General features: G+C 41.9%; 1 protein-coding gene across 3 annotated transcripts in view; it reads left to right on the forward strand.

The window, feature by feature from the left end:
- The first annotated feature begins 2008 nt into the window (after positions 1 to 2008).
- Positions 2009 to 16277, forward strand: part of hectd1 (HECT domain containing 1) — a 92199-nt gene continuing 77930 nt past the window's right edge. For 2 of the 3 annotated variants that reach the window (XM_063050407.1, XM_063050416.1), the window contains exons 1-2: positions 2010 to 2213; positions 2908 to 3125. In XM_063050407.1, the coding sequence (XP_062906477.1) occupies positions 2986 to 3125 (140 nt within the window). In that variant the 5' untranslated portion in view covers positions 2010 to 2213; positions 2908 to 2985. Of the gene's footprint in view, positions 2214 to 2907; positions 3126 to 16277 lie in introns of all 3 variants that reach the window. The other variant, XM_063050424.1, reaches the window with a different exon arrangement.

Here is a 16277-nt window from a genome sequence, read left to right on the forward strand (position 1 = left end):
TATATGGGAATTAACATTGTCCATGTGCAAATACATTCAGGAATGTACAGGTGTCCAAACAGCATATGTTCATGCTAAGTCAACTGCCATTTGGTGAACCACTATGAGATATCAGTACTGATGAGATGGTTTCATGGATACAATACATGACTTACACTTCAGCTATGAACCAACAAATTTCTCCCATTACGTGATCAACCTCTTTCAAAAGTACATAGAAATCTACAGCACGTTATAGGCCCTTCGGCCCACAATGTTCTGCCGACCCTGTAATCTACTCTAGAAACTGCCTAGAATTTCCCTACTGTATAGCCCTCTATTTTCCTAAGCTCCATGTAGCTCTAAGAGTCTCTTAAAAGACCCTATTGTATCCACCCCTATCTCTCGCTGGCAGTGCATTCCATGCACCCACCACTTCCTGCGTGAAAAATTTACCTCTGACATCCCACTTGTACCTACTTCTAAGCATCTTAAAACTATGCCCCCTCATGTTAGTCATTTCAGCTCTGGGAAAAAGCCTCCAGTTATCCACACGATCAATGCCTCTCATCATCTTATACACCTCTATCAAAATCTTTCAGCCTGTGAAAAATTAATTTCAGTCCTGAATAGATTGCCTCTTATTTTAAACAGTAACTCCTTGTTCTAAGTTCTTAACTAGGGGAAACATTCTCCCCAAGTCTAGCCCATGGAACCTTCTAAGAATTTTGTACATTCCAATGAAATCACCTTTCATTCTTCCAAATTTTAGTGAACAAAAAAATAGTTTACTCGCTCTCTCCTCCTATGACATCCCAGAAACAAGTCTGATGCATCTTTGCTCTAATCTTCTATAGCATTTTAAGGTCAGAAGACCAAATGCTTCTCTTCTGTCTGTAACTATGCTGTGAATCGCAACAGCTATTCAGAGGCATATGAACATCTTTCAGCAATATGTACTTCCCTGCTTCTTAGCTCCACCTAAAGCCAAGATCCTTTCAGAACTCATATCATTCCTTACAAATACTGCCATCTGAGCTTTTGTTTTTTTTTGTTTGCCTCTCTAAGGACTCTGAATGAATTGATTCCCATCTAAGGTATCCCTGAAGCCACATCTTGTAACAGCAGTTAGATCTTAGTCCTTTCCCATCACCAATTTATCTCCCCTGCTGCAGATGCAAAGTGCGTTTAAATACAGTGGATTCTGGTTAATTGGGACAACTGCTTATTTGGGACTCTTAAAGAATAATAATCGAGAAAGTTGCCAGGATTCCCTTAGTTTACTGGGGACATTATGCTGCTAAAATTGGGGCAGGAGATTGCTGCCAAACAGTTTCTAACTAGTGTCAGTCGCATGCACTTGTGTGGCTGTTAAGACACTACACAGTGCTTAGAGCAAATTGTTTTCAAAAGCATCGGTTGCATACACTTATGTTCAAAAGGTAGTGATTTTTGTCACTGATAACTGGCGAGAAATAAGCATTAAGACAATTGAGAGCTGCTTTGCTCACTGTGGTTCAAGCATTCAGACTTGGAGGTGCCAGAAATGGACCGGACAGAAAAATGAAACTATTTTGCTACTTCAACAAGTTAGAAACTATGAAGATAGAGACAATCATCTTGAATGTTGCAACAAAAATGAATTTATGAAGATGGCTGATTTTGTTCATTTGTGGAACAAAATCAGTGGGATCCTAAATTCCTCTGCTTGGTGAAAGCCGAGAGGTAAACTCGTGTGAAATGGGACAGATGCTGGTAAGTGCCAGAAGGGAAATGTTACAACAGCACTGATGTGATTAAAGGCGGCGTGAGAGCAGATGGGATGCAGACAGACGCTTGAAAAGAGAATCATTTTCGCTGGAAGACGTATCGTATGGAGGTAATTATTCGTCTTATGGTTGAGGCCGGGTATTAACCTATCCAGTGGAATGGTGATCGAGAAAGGGAAAAGTGAGAAAACAGTTTTAAACACCTCACGAAAAACGCACACTGTTTGACGCTTGAGGGCGACTGCGGCTATTTGCGACGCTCCCTGATCCGAGAGGAAGGAGCCGACACTGCGCCTCCGCCGCATTACGTGCCCGAGAGACCGGGGCCGGCCGCAGGATCGGACGCTGTTTCGGCCTCGTACGATTTATCCAATCCCTGGGACCCGGTGAGGAATAGCGTCAGGGGGGCTGCGGCGAGCTCCAGGCCGAGGATAAGACCATAGTTGGTCTGGACTCCGAGAGCCGGTGAGTGAAGTGGAAAATGGGGAAGGTGTCGGGCTCCCGGGGAGGGGAGGCCCGGTGCGACCCGCTGATTGCCCTTCACGTCCTCATCGCCTCTCCGGGGGCCTAGCGCGGCAGCGGCGGTCGGCAGTCAGGCCTCCTCGCCGGGAGTATCCCTTCTCGCCACCGGGTTGCGAACGACCTGGCCGATAAGCGGCCGCTCCGAGACCGCGGTGGCCGAGGCTCGTCCCGGACTCAGCTCTTTGTGTGTGGGGAAGGCGGCCGAGCCGCTGCTCGGTGACTCAGGTTTTTTCTTCCCTTAAGTCGAGAGGTCCACCAGTTGGGCTGGCAGCGCGGTCACGACCTTCCGCCAGAGCTGCGGTGAGCATCCCGGAGGCCAGGCCTAGGCCTGTGTGTTTTTTCCGACGTTACTGGGCGGCCAGAGGTTAGGCTGAGCCTGGCTGTCCAATTAAAGTGACAGTGCAGTCGAATCCAGTCCTGAGCTGCCACTTCAATGGCGACTTGGACCTGAAGAGAGCTTGGGGGGAGGGGAGTGGTGCATCAATTTGGGGAGAAAATCACTTTCTGTTAACCTTTCATGTTAGCTGTTTAAAGCTGCAGCCAGTTGTACGTGAATAGTTGAAGTTAACAATTAGTTTGCTATCGATCAGGTTTGTTTTCACTAACCGTGAATTTACGGTCATCTGTCTCTCTCCAGTGACTTTCTTATCTGCCTGTCCCTTTAACTCGAGAGAAGAACATTGGGAATACAATTACATATTGAAGCGGCCTCAGCATGGCCGATGTGGATCCCGATACGTTGTTAGAATGGCTGCAGATGGGCCAGGGCGACGAAAGGGACATGCAGCTGATAGCATTGGAACAGCTGTGTATGCTCCTTCTTATGTCCGATAACGTGGACCGTTGTTTTGAAACGTAAGTAAAGCTGATAATTGCTGGTTTTGCTTTTAGTTCACTTTTACTGCCTACTAGATTTCAACATTTTTTTATTGCTCAATGGTGGTTTGTTTTTTCAATCGCTTATTTGTGAGATTTATTTCAGAAGAGAGGTCAAGACTATTTAAGTACTCTGAATCCTAAAATTATTTCTGATTTACAATTCTATGTCAAAGGAAGTCCCTCAATGTTTTATGTTGAAAAGAAATGCATTATTTTGCAGGACTGGGGATGTTTAAAGCATTCTGAGTAGCAGAAGTACTGCAGACAGCATTGCCTGGAACTATGAATATTTCTGGCCTCATTTAAAAACTGGAAGTTGGAAGTTTATTTTTTTTGTGTAGGAACATTAAAAATACAACTCTTTGAAAGTCAGATGATCTTGTTTTGAGCATGTCTTGCTTAAGATATTGGACTTCCTGCCAGTTGAGATATTCAAGAATGTAGCTTTAGACCTACATGCTTAGAGTAGAACTAGATATCATTTTTTATTATCTGAGCCAAATCCTGTAGTCCACTGGAAGGTTAAACAAAGCAAAATGAGTGTTCTCTTTCCAGATTGGCATCCCTAGCTTTGAGATATTCATTGCACTCAGTCATCTTTCATCATCATCCGGGATGTAATGTTGAGACATTATAAAGCACTTGGAATATTGTGAGCAGTTTTGGGTCCCTTAGAAAGGATGTGCTGAAACTGGAGAGGCTTGTCACATGAAGAGCATTTGAGAGCTACGGGCTGGAATTCGCTTGAATTCAGAAGAATGAAAGGTGGCCTTATTGAAACCGATTGAATGGGGAAAGGGCCTTGATAGAGTGAGGGTGGAGAGGATGTTTCCTATGGTGAGAGTCTAGGACCAGAGGACACAGCCTCAGAATAGAGGGGTGTAATTTTAGAATAGAGATGAGGAGGACTATCTTTAACCAGGGAGTGGTAATCTGTGAAATTCTTTGCCATGGGCAGCAGCGGAGGCCAAGTCTTTATATTTAAGGCAAAGGTTGATAGATTCTTGGTTAGTTAGGGCATGAGGAGATATGGGGAGATGGCAGGAGATTGGGGATGAGAGGAAAATTAGATCAGCCATGATGAAGCAGACTCGATGGGCCAAATGGCCTAATTCTGCTCCTGTGTCTTATGGGTTTACCTTTGTTGGCAGGCTACGCTGTTGTATGCATGATATTATGTCTGCATGTTGGAAACATCTGCAGGTCAGGAAGCAACTGGTCCAAGACCCTTGTTGAAATTATTCATGATGGTGGGAATGTGAGGTGAAGGGAGGCCTGTATTCAAAAGAGATTTGGCAAATGAGAGGTCTCATTGAAATAGACAAAATACTGATGGGAAAGTAAAAATAAACTACAGATTCTGGAAATCTGAAATAAAAGCAGAAAATGCTGGATACCTCAACAGGTCAGGCAGCATTTGTGGAAATAGGGAGTTAAGTTAGGTGATAGATTTGAAAGAACTTCAGGTCAGAAATCTTTCATCAGAGCTGTTCATCACATGGTTCATTCTTTTGCCCTTCAAGTGGATTTTAAGGATTTTGGTGAGTTTCAGTGATTGATTTTGTTGAAGAGTTTTTATCGGGAAATAAAAATTCTGCTGTGCATTCTTCATATAAACATTATGGAATTGGTGCAATTAGTTGTCTTATTTTTCCAGCACCTATGAAAAGATACATATCTATGTCAGAAAGTGGTAATTATGAAGATGGTGCACATTGTAGTTTTCATTATCAATGTGGCACTGTAGTTTTGTTCTGAGATATCACCGTGCAAATCAACCGTGCCACTGAAGATCTCTTTAGTTCCCATAAAAAGTATTATGGTATAATACAATGTTTATTTGTCCATTAACCAAAATGAAAACCAAACTGAATAGTTACTCAGGTTTTTTTTAGATTACCTAAGTGCTTTGCTTTCCTGCCTAAGCTTTAAGGTAAAATATTCTGAGATCATCAAAGCTACTGCATAGACAGGAAGTTGTTCTTCCCATTTTTAAAAATTACAGATGGAAATATCTTGATACTTAGAAAATGGGTCACTAATGCCACCTTTTATATCTCCAGAGTTCAGGTTGGAGGGTGCAGGTTATTGGTTGTTGATGTCACAAATATTAATGAAATCTCATGCTCTTCTTATAAATCTCATGCATATTTTTTGTTCAATTGCAGCTGGATATTTACATGCTTTACTAATTGAGAGCTTCCCTTCCCATTCACACTCTACTTTGCTCTTCCTCTCTTTTTAAAGACTGTTTTGAAAAGTTCTTAGAATTTCTTTCTTAAGTCTGGACCTTTGAAGTGTATTGGGTACTGTTTGACATTTGAACATGGTGTTAGTCTTTGCACTTGAGGGTTTAAACAAAAATTCATCCATCTGCGAGTAGCTTCATTCATTTAGATCTCTGAATAATAATCAATATTGACTGATTATTCATTTTTGCTTGGTATTTTAACCAATCATTTAACAATACCTTAATAACATTGACAATTGACTCAGTATTGTTAGTTCTGTCAAACCAGTTTTTAATTTTTTTCTTCTAAAAGAACAATGAAAGCCATATGGAAAACATTGCTATAGTTCATTTTATGCCCTGAAGGAAGAGTATATTTGTCTTTTGAATATGTCTCCCTGTTTATCTTCTTCAAAAATAGATGATTTGTTTCCTGAGAACTGGAGAAATATTTCTTGAGTTGACAGGAATGCAGCAAGTTGTGCTTTATGATTTGGAGTCCTTTGCAAAATATTTTTTTCAGTCTAAACTGGACTTGCATTACCAAAGAAGGATTTTGGTATGAAGCAAATGCAAGTTAACATTTATGTTTGATTAGTAAACTATTTCCTAGGCAAGCAGCACAATTTTACTACAGAATTTATACTCCCAAGCAAGATGCTGCAGGAACTACACATCTGGACTGAAAACCTAAAATACTGGAGACTCTGAACAGCTGAACAAATGTGAGAGAAGCCTTTAATTTGAACTGTAAATGATAGAGTTGAAAAAATGTGAGGTCAGTCATGATTAATTGATTCAATATGAGTGCAAGATAAAAAGCAGGTGATACCAAAAGATGAGTTCAGAAATAGTAGAGTTAGTCTCAAAACAAAGTTGCAGCTCTTCAAAAGGTATAATTCAATTGCATTTGCTCCCATTTTATTAATGCATTGAGATGTGAGGAAGATGTTGAAAGCAATCACTGCAAACAACTGTTTGTACCTGAATGTACCTCTTCAGTTTTGCAGGATCGTTGGGTATTTGTATTCATGTAGAATGCTGTGATTCCAAATTTAGTTTTCCAGTGGGTATACCTATTTTGTATAGCACCTTTCACAATCTCAAGATGCCTTCCAGCCAATGAAATGCTCTTGCTGTTATAAACTGGAAAGTGCTGCATACTGTTCCCACGAGAAACAGTATAATGCTGATCATCCATGTTTTCTAAATGATGCTTGTTAAGGGACAGCATTGTAGACTTGCTTGTTCTTTTAAAAATCACTGTGGGATTGTTCATATTCTCCTGAGAGTGCAGGAAGAACTTTGGTTTAAATTCTTACCTGAAAGAAATCCCTTTGAGAAATCTATGTGTCATTGACTAGTTTATTGTATTGAAGTGGCTGCAGAATAATACAGAATTATATCATGGGGGAAAATCATGGTGTGGAATTTAGGCTTTATTACAATGTACTGTAGGTGGATGATCATGTTTATATGAAATAATATTGTATGCAATTACTACGGAGACTATGAACACAAACGTTGTACAAACAAGTTGTGAGAGGTGAGTTGGATAAAAGCTTGGGCTTATTAAGGATCTCATGGGTTAATTGTGGATTTGACTGAAATATAAAATTGACAAATATAAAATGAATACTTTAGAAGAAAGCGGATGAATTGAGAGCTATATTGAAAGTGGAAATTATGGATAGGAGAGGAATTATGGATAGGAAAGATGTAATTTACACTTGATTTTACTTGTTCAGGCTTTGAGGCATTTTGATAGATATCAATAATTTACCTGAAGTCAAAGTCAGTATTTTCATGAACCTAGTGACTCTTTGAAGTACCAATGTTTTGAATCTTAGTTTCTGAGCTACTCGGTTTCAACTTTTTTTGTTTAAATGTGCTCATAATGCTGTCTCTGATTCCACAGGCAGTGATGAGCTCAAAGTAACTTTACTGCTTGGCCAGATTCCACTGATATTTTACTGGATTCGTTCTTTAATGTGCACACAGATTATTTTACATTTGGTCAAAGGTTATTGCAGCCAAACCTATTGACTATTGTTCAGGTGTTAATTTACCACCAATGTTTGGTGGGTATAATTGGAATTGAAACTTCTGCGTTTTTGTCACTTATTTTTCCAGGTTATCTTCAAGTTACCATGGAAATGCACCATAATGGCAAATTTACAATTCAAGTCATTAATTTACATTTTAAATAGAGTCAGAGTTAACCAACACAGAAATGGGAACCTATTGCCCAATTTGCCTATCCAACCAAGGAGCCTTTCTGAGCTAGCAGGGAAAACAAGCCTCGCCTATTTAGTGTCTCCTTATAACTGAATCATTCTGGTCCCAAAAAGATCCCTGTGCACCTTTTATGCACCCTCTCTAGCTGAAAACGCATCCTTCCTGCAGTATGCTGCCGGAACTACACATATTCCAAGTGCGGTTTTGCAATGTCTTGTATAGCTACAACATTGGGACTTGCTGTACAAGCTGTTGTGGAACTTGGTGTCTTAACCCTTAACTCTTTCTATCTGTTTTCCAAATATATTTCGATTGTGATATATCCCATTAAATGTCTAACTCCCAGAACAAGCCTTCATTGTAACATTCCATCACTTTGCTGACACACTGTGTCCGTGTTTTCTGTGTTCTCATTCCTGTTGCCTAACATCCATAGTGCTGGAATGGTCCAATGACAAGTCGGGGTTCCATTATTTACGTTTCTTGTAATGAGGTAGGTAGTGCACTGACCCTCTTCCTGGTTTCCTGTGGTTAGTAATGGATTGCTGCCGAGTGATCTAGCTCTGATCTAAACTGAAACTTCATTTTGCATTTCACCAGACATGTAATGAACTTCAAGATTAGGATTGCAAGTGACAGAAATAGAACATGGAACAGTACAGCACAGTTCAGGCTCTTCGGCTGACAATGTGCCAACCCAAATCCTGGCTGCTCATTTACATTTTACACTGTAATTACTTCAAAAACAAGCTTTCCAGAAGAACCCTTAAAATTAATCAGTGCGTTGACAATAATCCTTTAGGGAGATCCTTTTTGTTCAGAAAAGCAACATTTAAGATTACTCCCCAAATATTCAAAGCTAGCTCCCAAAATACCGATTTCAAATTCTCAATTTGATAATATGCTAATTATGAATTTCCTAAAATGTCAAGTTCTTTTAAACATGTGGAAATCTCATTTCTAGATGCTTTTACAGTTAGATACTTTTAGCTAGTGTGGAATCTGGGTAACTCTTACTCTCAACTATATCAATTCTGAAGGAAAGAAAGAACACAATCTGAAAGCAAAAAGAAAATGAGAATTCTTCAATAGAACCTTTGCAAAAATGGAAAATAATTGGAATAAACAGTTGATTTCCTCATTTAAAAAACATTTTAACACAGATTCCGAATAAAAATTTAAAAAATGTATTGGTGGGACTCTCACACAGTCATGTAACTTCTTAAAGAGGCAAGGCTTGTTTGAATAGGAGGTCCTGCATGTTTATTTCATAGAAAATAACAGAATCTTCTAACTGGTCACATCCTATTCCAGAGGTGACCATTCTCCGAATACAGATTTAACAAACATGGCTTTGTTCTCACTCTCTTATTCACTTCTCACTCTCACATTCCTTTTCTCTTTGTCCAAATCAAAATGAACTCTAGTTGCTGCACTTCAAGCAGCATTTTAAAACTCACAGACCATTCACACTTTAAACTATTTCAGAAAATTGCCAACTATTTAAGTATTAAACATTTGTCAAAACAACTTGAGGTTGGTAGGTTAACTGGTCATTGTAAGTTGCCCTCTGATTAGGTTAAGTCAGGAGTTGCTAGGCGGTGCAGCTCGAAAGGTTGAAAGGGTCCAACATTTACAGAGCTTTCTTGTATTTCAATTGACAATATACAATAGGATTTTGATTGTTTGACTTGTTTGTCTTAGTTGATGTGTCCTACTTTAGAACATTTAATACTCAACTTTCCAGGACTATCCTTTATTACAGACCTTTGCTTTCACCCATACCTGGGCTTTGAAGACATTGGTCAGAATACATTTGGAGTATGTGAGGATTTTGAGGTCCATATCTAAGGAAGGATGTGCTCGCATTGGAGAGGTTCAAGAGGAGGCTTGATTGATCCTGGGAATGGAAGGATTAACATATAAGAAGCGTTAAATGGCTCCGGACCTGTACTGGCTGGAGTTTAGAAGAGTGAGCAGGGATCTCATTAAAACCTATCAAATATTTAAAGGCCGAGATTGTGGACTTCGAGAGGATATTTCGTAAAGAGTCTAGGACCAGAGGCTGCAGCTTCAGAGTAGAAGGATGTCCCTTTGGCACAAATGAGAAGGAAGTTTAAGGCAGAGTGGTGAATCTGTGGAATTCACTGTACAGAGGGAAATAAATCAGCCATGATCTGCTCCTTTTCCTTATGTGTGTCCTTAATTTCTGATCCTATTGAAAACATAGCTTCTTCATTGTTACGGTGTTCTCCAGGTACAGCACTGCAATATAAACTGAGAGTTCCATTTGTTGTACGTTGTGAAGTAAGGCAGACTTAAAAGTTGATAACAACAAATGCTTTTGAATCTAAATTGAACCCAGTTGCACTCACATCTACTGTAATGAAGTGCTCTGGGAGGCTGGTCATAGCCAGAATCAACTACTGTCTAAGCAAGGACCAGGGCTTACTGCAATTTGCCTAACACAGTAGGTTTACAGTGGATGCAATCTCACTGGTTCTCCACTTGGCTTTGGATCACCTGGACAATAGCGATATCTACATCAGGCTGCTGTTGATTGATTACAGCTCAGTGTTCAACACAGTCATACCCCCAGGTACTAATCAGCAAGTTCCAAAACCTGGGCCTCTGTTCCATCCTCTGAAATTAGAACTTTGACTTCCTCATCGGGAGACCACAGTCAGTGCGATCAGAAATAACATTTCCTCCTTGTACCTCAAAGACACGTGCTCAGCCCACTGCTCTACTCTCTATGTACCTATGACTGTGTGGCTAGCCACAGCTCAAATGCCTTCTATAAATTTGCCATTGCCACAGCTATTGGCAGAATTTCAGATGGTGGCGAGGAGGCGCACAGCTGCTGAGCCGTGCTACAGCAACATCCTTGCACTGACGATAGTTGGCCCACACACTACGCACAGCAATTCGTAGAAGGCTTGAGTGTTGCAACATGTTGCCGCAAAACAAACAAATTTCAGTGACATTAAACCTGATCCTGATTTACCTGTGTTTCTTTGGCTTACTGTGTCTTTGATTTTACTGAGGATAATATGTTCCAGGGACTTGGAGGCTATTCACAAGAATGAAATTGGCTTGGAACTTCATGGTCTGTAAATCGGGTTACCAGGTTTGATTGTGACACTGAATATTTACATCTTGATTCCATTGTATTGATGATGATTCTAACAATTGTTGGACCTTCTTGGTTTGATGAAGATGGTCATGAAAGCAAAGTGTTGAAACTTTTAAATGGGTCTGAGGATAGAAACAGTAAAATATTTTGAGTTAATTAGAACTGAGAAAAAGTTAAGTTAAAAAGAGTGGTGAAGCCTGATCTGTGATAAAGTGTAGGGCCAGAGAAATTGTATAACACAAATGATGATGGGGTCAGATGAAAGATGTGTTAAGCTGTAGCAATGTGCTACACACAGAGCTAGAGATAACGACACGCAGTCTGTAAGTCACACTCGAGACTTATTTATTCAAACTTCGCGGCACTGGCTTTTAAACAGTTCCCCTCCAGCCCTCTCCGGGTGGAACTGACGTCAGAGGTGCATTACAGAAGTTTCTCCCCGCGCGCGGGCTATTTTGTGAGCCTGTTCGCTTGTGTAAAAAGTGGGTCGCCACATAACCCCTCCCCCCCCCACCCCAGCGTCGGGGGTAAGACGCTGATCTCCGCTCCGGTGTCGACCAAGAAGTGGCGTCCCGACTGTTTGTCCCAGACGTACAGAAGGCTGTCCTAGTGGCCAGCCACCGTAGTCATTAGCGGCGGCTGGCCCTGGCGTTTCCCGGGACCTTGCAGGATGGGCAACAACGGCAGGCTTCTGTGCCCCACTGCTGGTGGTAGAAACACCACTGTTCATTGGCCTCCTCACTCCTGCCTCTGGGTTGTGTGCGCTCCGTTGCCGGGCCTGGTCTGGCCTGCTGTTGGGCGCGTGGCTTGGTAATCTGTCCGATGGACGCCCCGCTCTCCCTCTTGGCTTTCCACAGCATGTCTGCCCAGGCCGCCACCTTCTGGGGGTCACTGAAATCTGCGTCGGCCAGCAGCAGATGTATGTCCTCGGGCAGTTGTTCTAGGACCGCCTGCTCAAACATGAGGCAGGGCTTGTGTCCTTCAGCCAGGGCCAGCATCTCGTTCATTAATGCTGACGGCGGCCAGTCTCCCAAACCGTCCAGGTGAGGCAAACGGGCACCTCGCTTATGCCGTGAGAGGCCAAGGGTCTCTGTGAGCAATGCTTTGAATGCTGCATATTTGCCTTCTTCGGGGGGGGGTGACTGTATGAAATCCCCAACCCGTGCAGCTGTCTCCTGGTCAAGGGAGCTCACCACGTAATAGTAACGTGTGAAATCTGAAGATATCTGCCGAATCTGGAACTGGGCTTCTGCTTGGTCAAACCACACGCGTGGTCGCAGCGTCCAGAAAGTTGGCAGTTTTAGTGAAACTGCATGAACAGGTGAAGAGTCAATCGTCTTTGGTCCAAATTCCGTTTGCACCGCCGGGGTCACCAATGTAGCAATGTGCTACACACAGAGCTAGAGATAACGACACGCAGTCTGTAAGTCACGCTCGAGACTCGTTTATTCAAACTTCGCGGCACTGGCTTTTAATCAGTTCCCCTCCAGCCCTCTCCGGGTGGAACTGGCGTCAGAGATGCATTACAAAAGTCTCTCCCCACAGTTTGCTTGTGTAGAAAGTGGGTCGCCACAAAGCTATGTTTGGAGGAGGTAAAGATTGGGTAAGTGGAAGGAAGTCTGAAAGTTCCACAGAGAGGGAAAAAACTTGGTTAATGTGAGATATAAAGCTGATTAATCTGGTATGCCACAAGTTCGATCCCCTGATTTATTGGATGCAAGCAGGGGTGGATGGAGGGGGCTTTGTCCTCGATCATAGCAAGGACTAGGCCTGAAGCCATGGTGTCGCATGTTCGGAGCTGCTCAGGGTGAGGCCTTGAAGTCATTGTGCTTCACCTGAGGCAGTGTGGCGTGGCTTCCAGACGAAGTCTGAGCTGCCCTCCCGGAGTTTCGCTTGCTGGAAGTCGAGCTCTGTTGTAGCTGACTGCAGATATTTTTAGCAGCACTCAGTGGACTTGGGCCTTGAGCTGCAGGGTCACTTGCTTTTCAGTTGCCGGAGGAGAGGTGTCCGAGCCATCGCACTCTACAGGGGGTGGTGTAGCACAGTTGTGACAACTGAAGATTTAAAATGGACTGAGGGGTCTGAACTATATACATATGTATTTGTCTAGCTGTGTTTTTATTAATCTATATGTGCTTGTATATGGAAGGTCCGGGCCTCAAAGACATGGTGTTGCCTGGTAGGTGTCGGGGGCCAGTCAACAGATGATATTGGTGGGATGGGAGGTCTGGATTCTTGGAGAATGAACAAAGTCATTTCATTTTGCAAAATGATTCTCCAGCTTTGACCAGAAATTCGCAAGTACACTCTGGAAGTACTGGTACTACTGCTTCAGCTATCAGAGAGGCTGTTTCGTATACCATAGGTGTTTATTGAGCACGTAATGATAAGAAAGTAGCTTTAGTTATTAATATTGAATGGAACGATGCAGTGCATAATTAAGATGCAAAAGTGGACCCAAATACTTTGACAGAGAAGCTACATGAGCACTACATGCCTTGGAAAAGTATTCAGCCCCCAACGCATTATTGAAATAAATATTCCAACCAAGGATTTTGGTCAATTTAACTGGGAGTTTTTAGTTGTGAAAAAAACGGAAAAAGCAGTAAAGCATGAAAATCTAAAAATTCAAAAATTGAAGTGTCAGCAGTTCAAAAGTATTCATTCCCCTTTGGTCAGTACTAAAACGAACCACCTCGTGCAGCTATTACAGCCAGTAGTCTTTTTGGATAAGTCTGTATTAGTTTGGCACAGCACGACAGAGCAGGATTTGCCCATTCTTCATTGCAAAATTACTCAAGCTGTGCCAGGTTATTTGGGGAGCGGTGGTGGACAGCAATCTTGAGATCTTGTCAGAGATGTTCGATTGGGTTAAGGTCAAGATTCTGACTGGGCCACTCGAGATCAATCTCCTTCATCTGAAGCCACTCCCTGGTTGCTCTGGCAATGTGCTTTGGATTGTTGTCCTGCTGGAAGACGAATTTCCTCCCCAGTTTAAGCTTTCTGGGAGCATGTAGTAGGTTTTTTAATCCAGGATCTCTCTGTTTTTAGCAGCATTCATCTTCCCAATTATCCTGACCAGATTTCCTGTCCCTGCTGTGGAAAAGCATCCCCATAACATTATGCTACCTCCACCATGCTTTACAGTAGCAATGGTATTACCAGTCTGATGCACAGTATTAGATTTACACCACAAGTACCATTTAGTGTTGAGGCCAAAAAGTTCCACTTCATATTCATCTGACCAGAAGATCTTCTTCCACATCTTTACAGTATCTTCTAAATGAAGCTTTGCAAAGTCTTGCTGGGCAAGGATTTTTTTTTTAGCCAGTGTTTCTTCCTTTCCACTCTTCCATAAACTCCCTTTTTTTGCAAGGGTTTAGAGATTGTAGAGCCATGAACTTCATCTCCATTTGCAGCCACTGACATCTGCAAATCGCTCAGAGCGACTGTTAGCGTTACAGTAGCCTCTCTTACAAGTACCATTCTTCTCCGGCGACTAAGTTTACAGGGACAGCCTGACTTAGGCAGGGTGGCTGTGGTTTAATACTTTTTCCACTTCTTCGCAATGAGCTACACTGAGCTCCGAGGTATGTTCAGTGCTTTTGAGAAGGTCTTGCACTCTTCTCCAGATTTGTGCTTCTCTATTATCATTTCCCTGACTCGTCTTGAATGCTCTTTTGTCTTCATTTTGGTTTGGTCTGTTGAAAATCTACCATACTGTTGGACTTTACAGAGAGAGGGATATTTATTCAGGTGATCCTCCAATTTTCTACATCAATAAATTGAGTGTGTTGGTAAGGTAATATTGCACCTGAAGAAAGTTAGTACAGTAATTACAAAGGAGATGAATACTTTTTCAGCTTCACAATTGAGGGTTTTAAAATTTAGTAAATTGTTGACAGGATTTGGAATTTTCCTTTTGACTTGACATGATGTACAGTGTTTTCTAGATTAGCTCTAAAAATCATTCTTCAATGTATTTTAAGTTTAGAAAATGTGAAAATAGTTGTTTGGGCCTGAACCCTTTTTCAAGACACTGTGTATTTGCCATTATGCCTGAAACATCAAGAAAATCCATTAAGTGAAGTAAAGCTATTGTCTCTCTGCCTACCAGGATCTCAACCACTTTGCTTCTTAAAGTTGCTAAAGGTTGCATGTGATTTGACTGCAGCCTCAATGCTAATGAAGCTTGGAAAACTGAATGGAGTTTCCACGGGTCCAGATGAAGGTTCTCAGCCTGAAATGTCACCATTTCTCTCCATAGGTGCTGCTTGAGCTGCTCAATTCCTCCAGCGTGTTCATTGCTCCAGATTCCAGCATCTGCAGTCTCTTGTGTCTCCAAGTGCAGATATTTGATGCACAAATGCAAAAATTAAAAATTCTGAAACACTTGACTGTAGTTGCCCAGGAACAACCCTGGAAACAAATGAAATGCAGGAATGCAATGGCAAAAGTTTATATGCAGTAAAATGTTTTGAAGTTCAACTAAAATGTACACCGTCATCATGTCCATTAGGTGTAAGTTTTAATGAAATATTGGACTGACACCGTGAGGTGATATTAAGTTGTCAAATCTACTGAAAAGTAAACAGTCATCCCTGTCTGTTGCTCTGTGTTGAGGGGCAGTGGAGAGGCTGGGTGGGGAATTCAGAAGTTTCAATATGACTTTGTTGTGTAAATAAAGTTATTCATTTAGGTTGCTGAGATCAACTGACAGCAGAATGCAGGCACTGATTGTGATGGTAAATGGGACATTCTAAGTTTGGTTAGTCCAGCAATTGCCTTGCAGTTTCTGTTCAATTAATCAAGTAACAAGAAATTAATGAATGGTATTTCATAGTTTGTCTAATTCATTAATTGTATTCAGAAGCTGTCATTTTAGTTTCTGAAATTATATAGTTGTACTTCCTACTTTTTCCAAATCAAATCAAATCAAGTTTTAATTATCATTCAAACCATACGTGGATATAGTTGAATGAGATAGTATTCCTCTGGGACCAAGGTGCATAACATACATTCAAAATAGTGAGAGAAAAAATGCACACATTGTTAGGCGAGAAAACACATGTATAGTCCAAGACCCTGAGCAGCATGCAAATTGATGGTACTGCTCCTGGCAATTCATCCTGTCATTCCACCAGTTGATCACTGGAGGGCAGCACCAACGGGAGAGGCTGCCCCCCCCCCCCGCCACCCGATCATGGGTGCTATACTACACTGGCGTCTCCTCACTTGGACTGCAGCAGCAGGCAAGCCCGCGGCTTTAAGCCTAGTCCTCGTTACAGCTGAGGCCACGCTGCTGCCTTGTTGCCTGTCTTGCCACCAAACAAGGGAAGCAGGCCTGTGGCATCTTATATTATCAATGTCCAACAGGGACTTTTGATTGCAAGTGAAATGCCCAAGACAGTCACAGTTACACTGCACACTCCTTTTGCACACCAGCTCCTTTGCCTTCGAGTTGTAGACAGCAACCAGGTCAGCTCCTCCGAACCCAATCCCACCAGTCCACCAGCTTCTCATT

This window comes from Mobula hypostoma, chromosome 1 (assembly GCF_963921235.1).
Source record: "Mobula hypostoma chromosome 1, sMobHyp1.1, whole genome shotgun sequence".
NCBI classification, from domain to species: Eukaryota; Metazoa; Chordata; class Chondrichthyes; order Myliobatiformes; family Myliobatidae; genus Mobula; species Mobula hypostoma.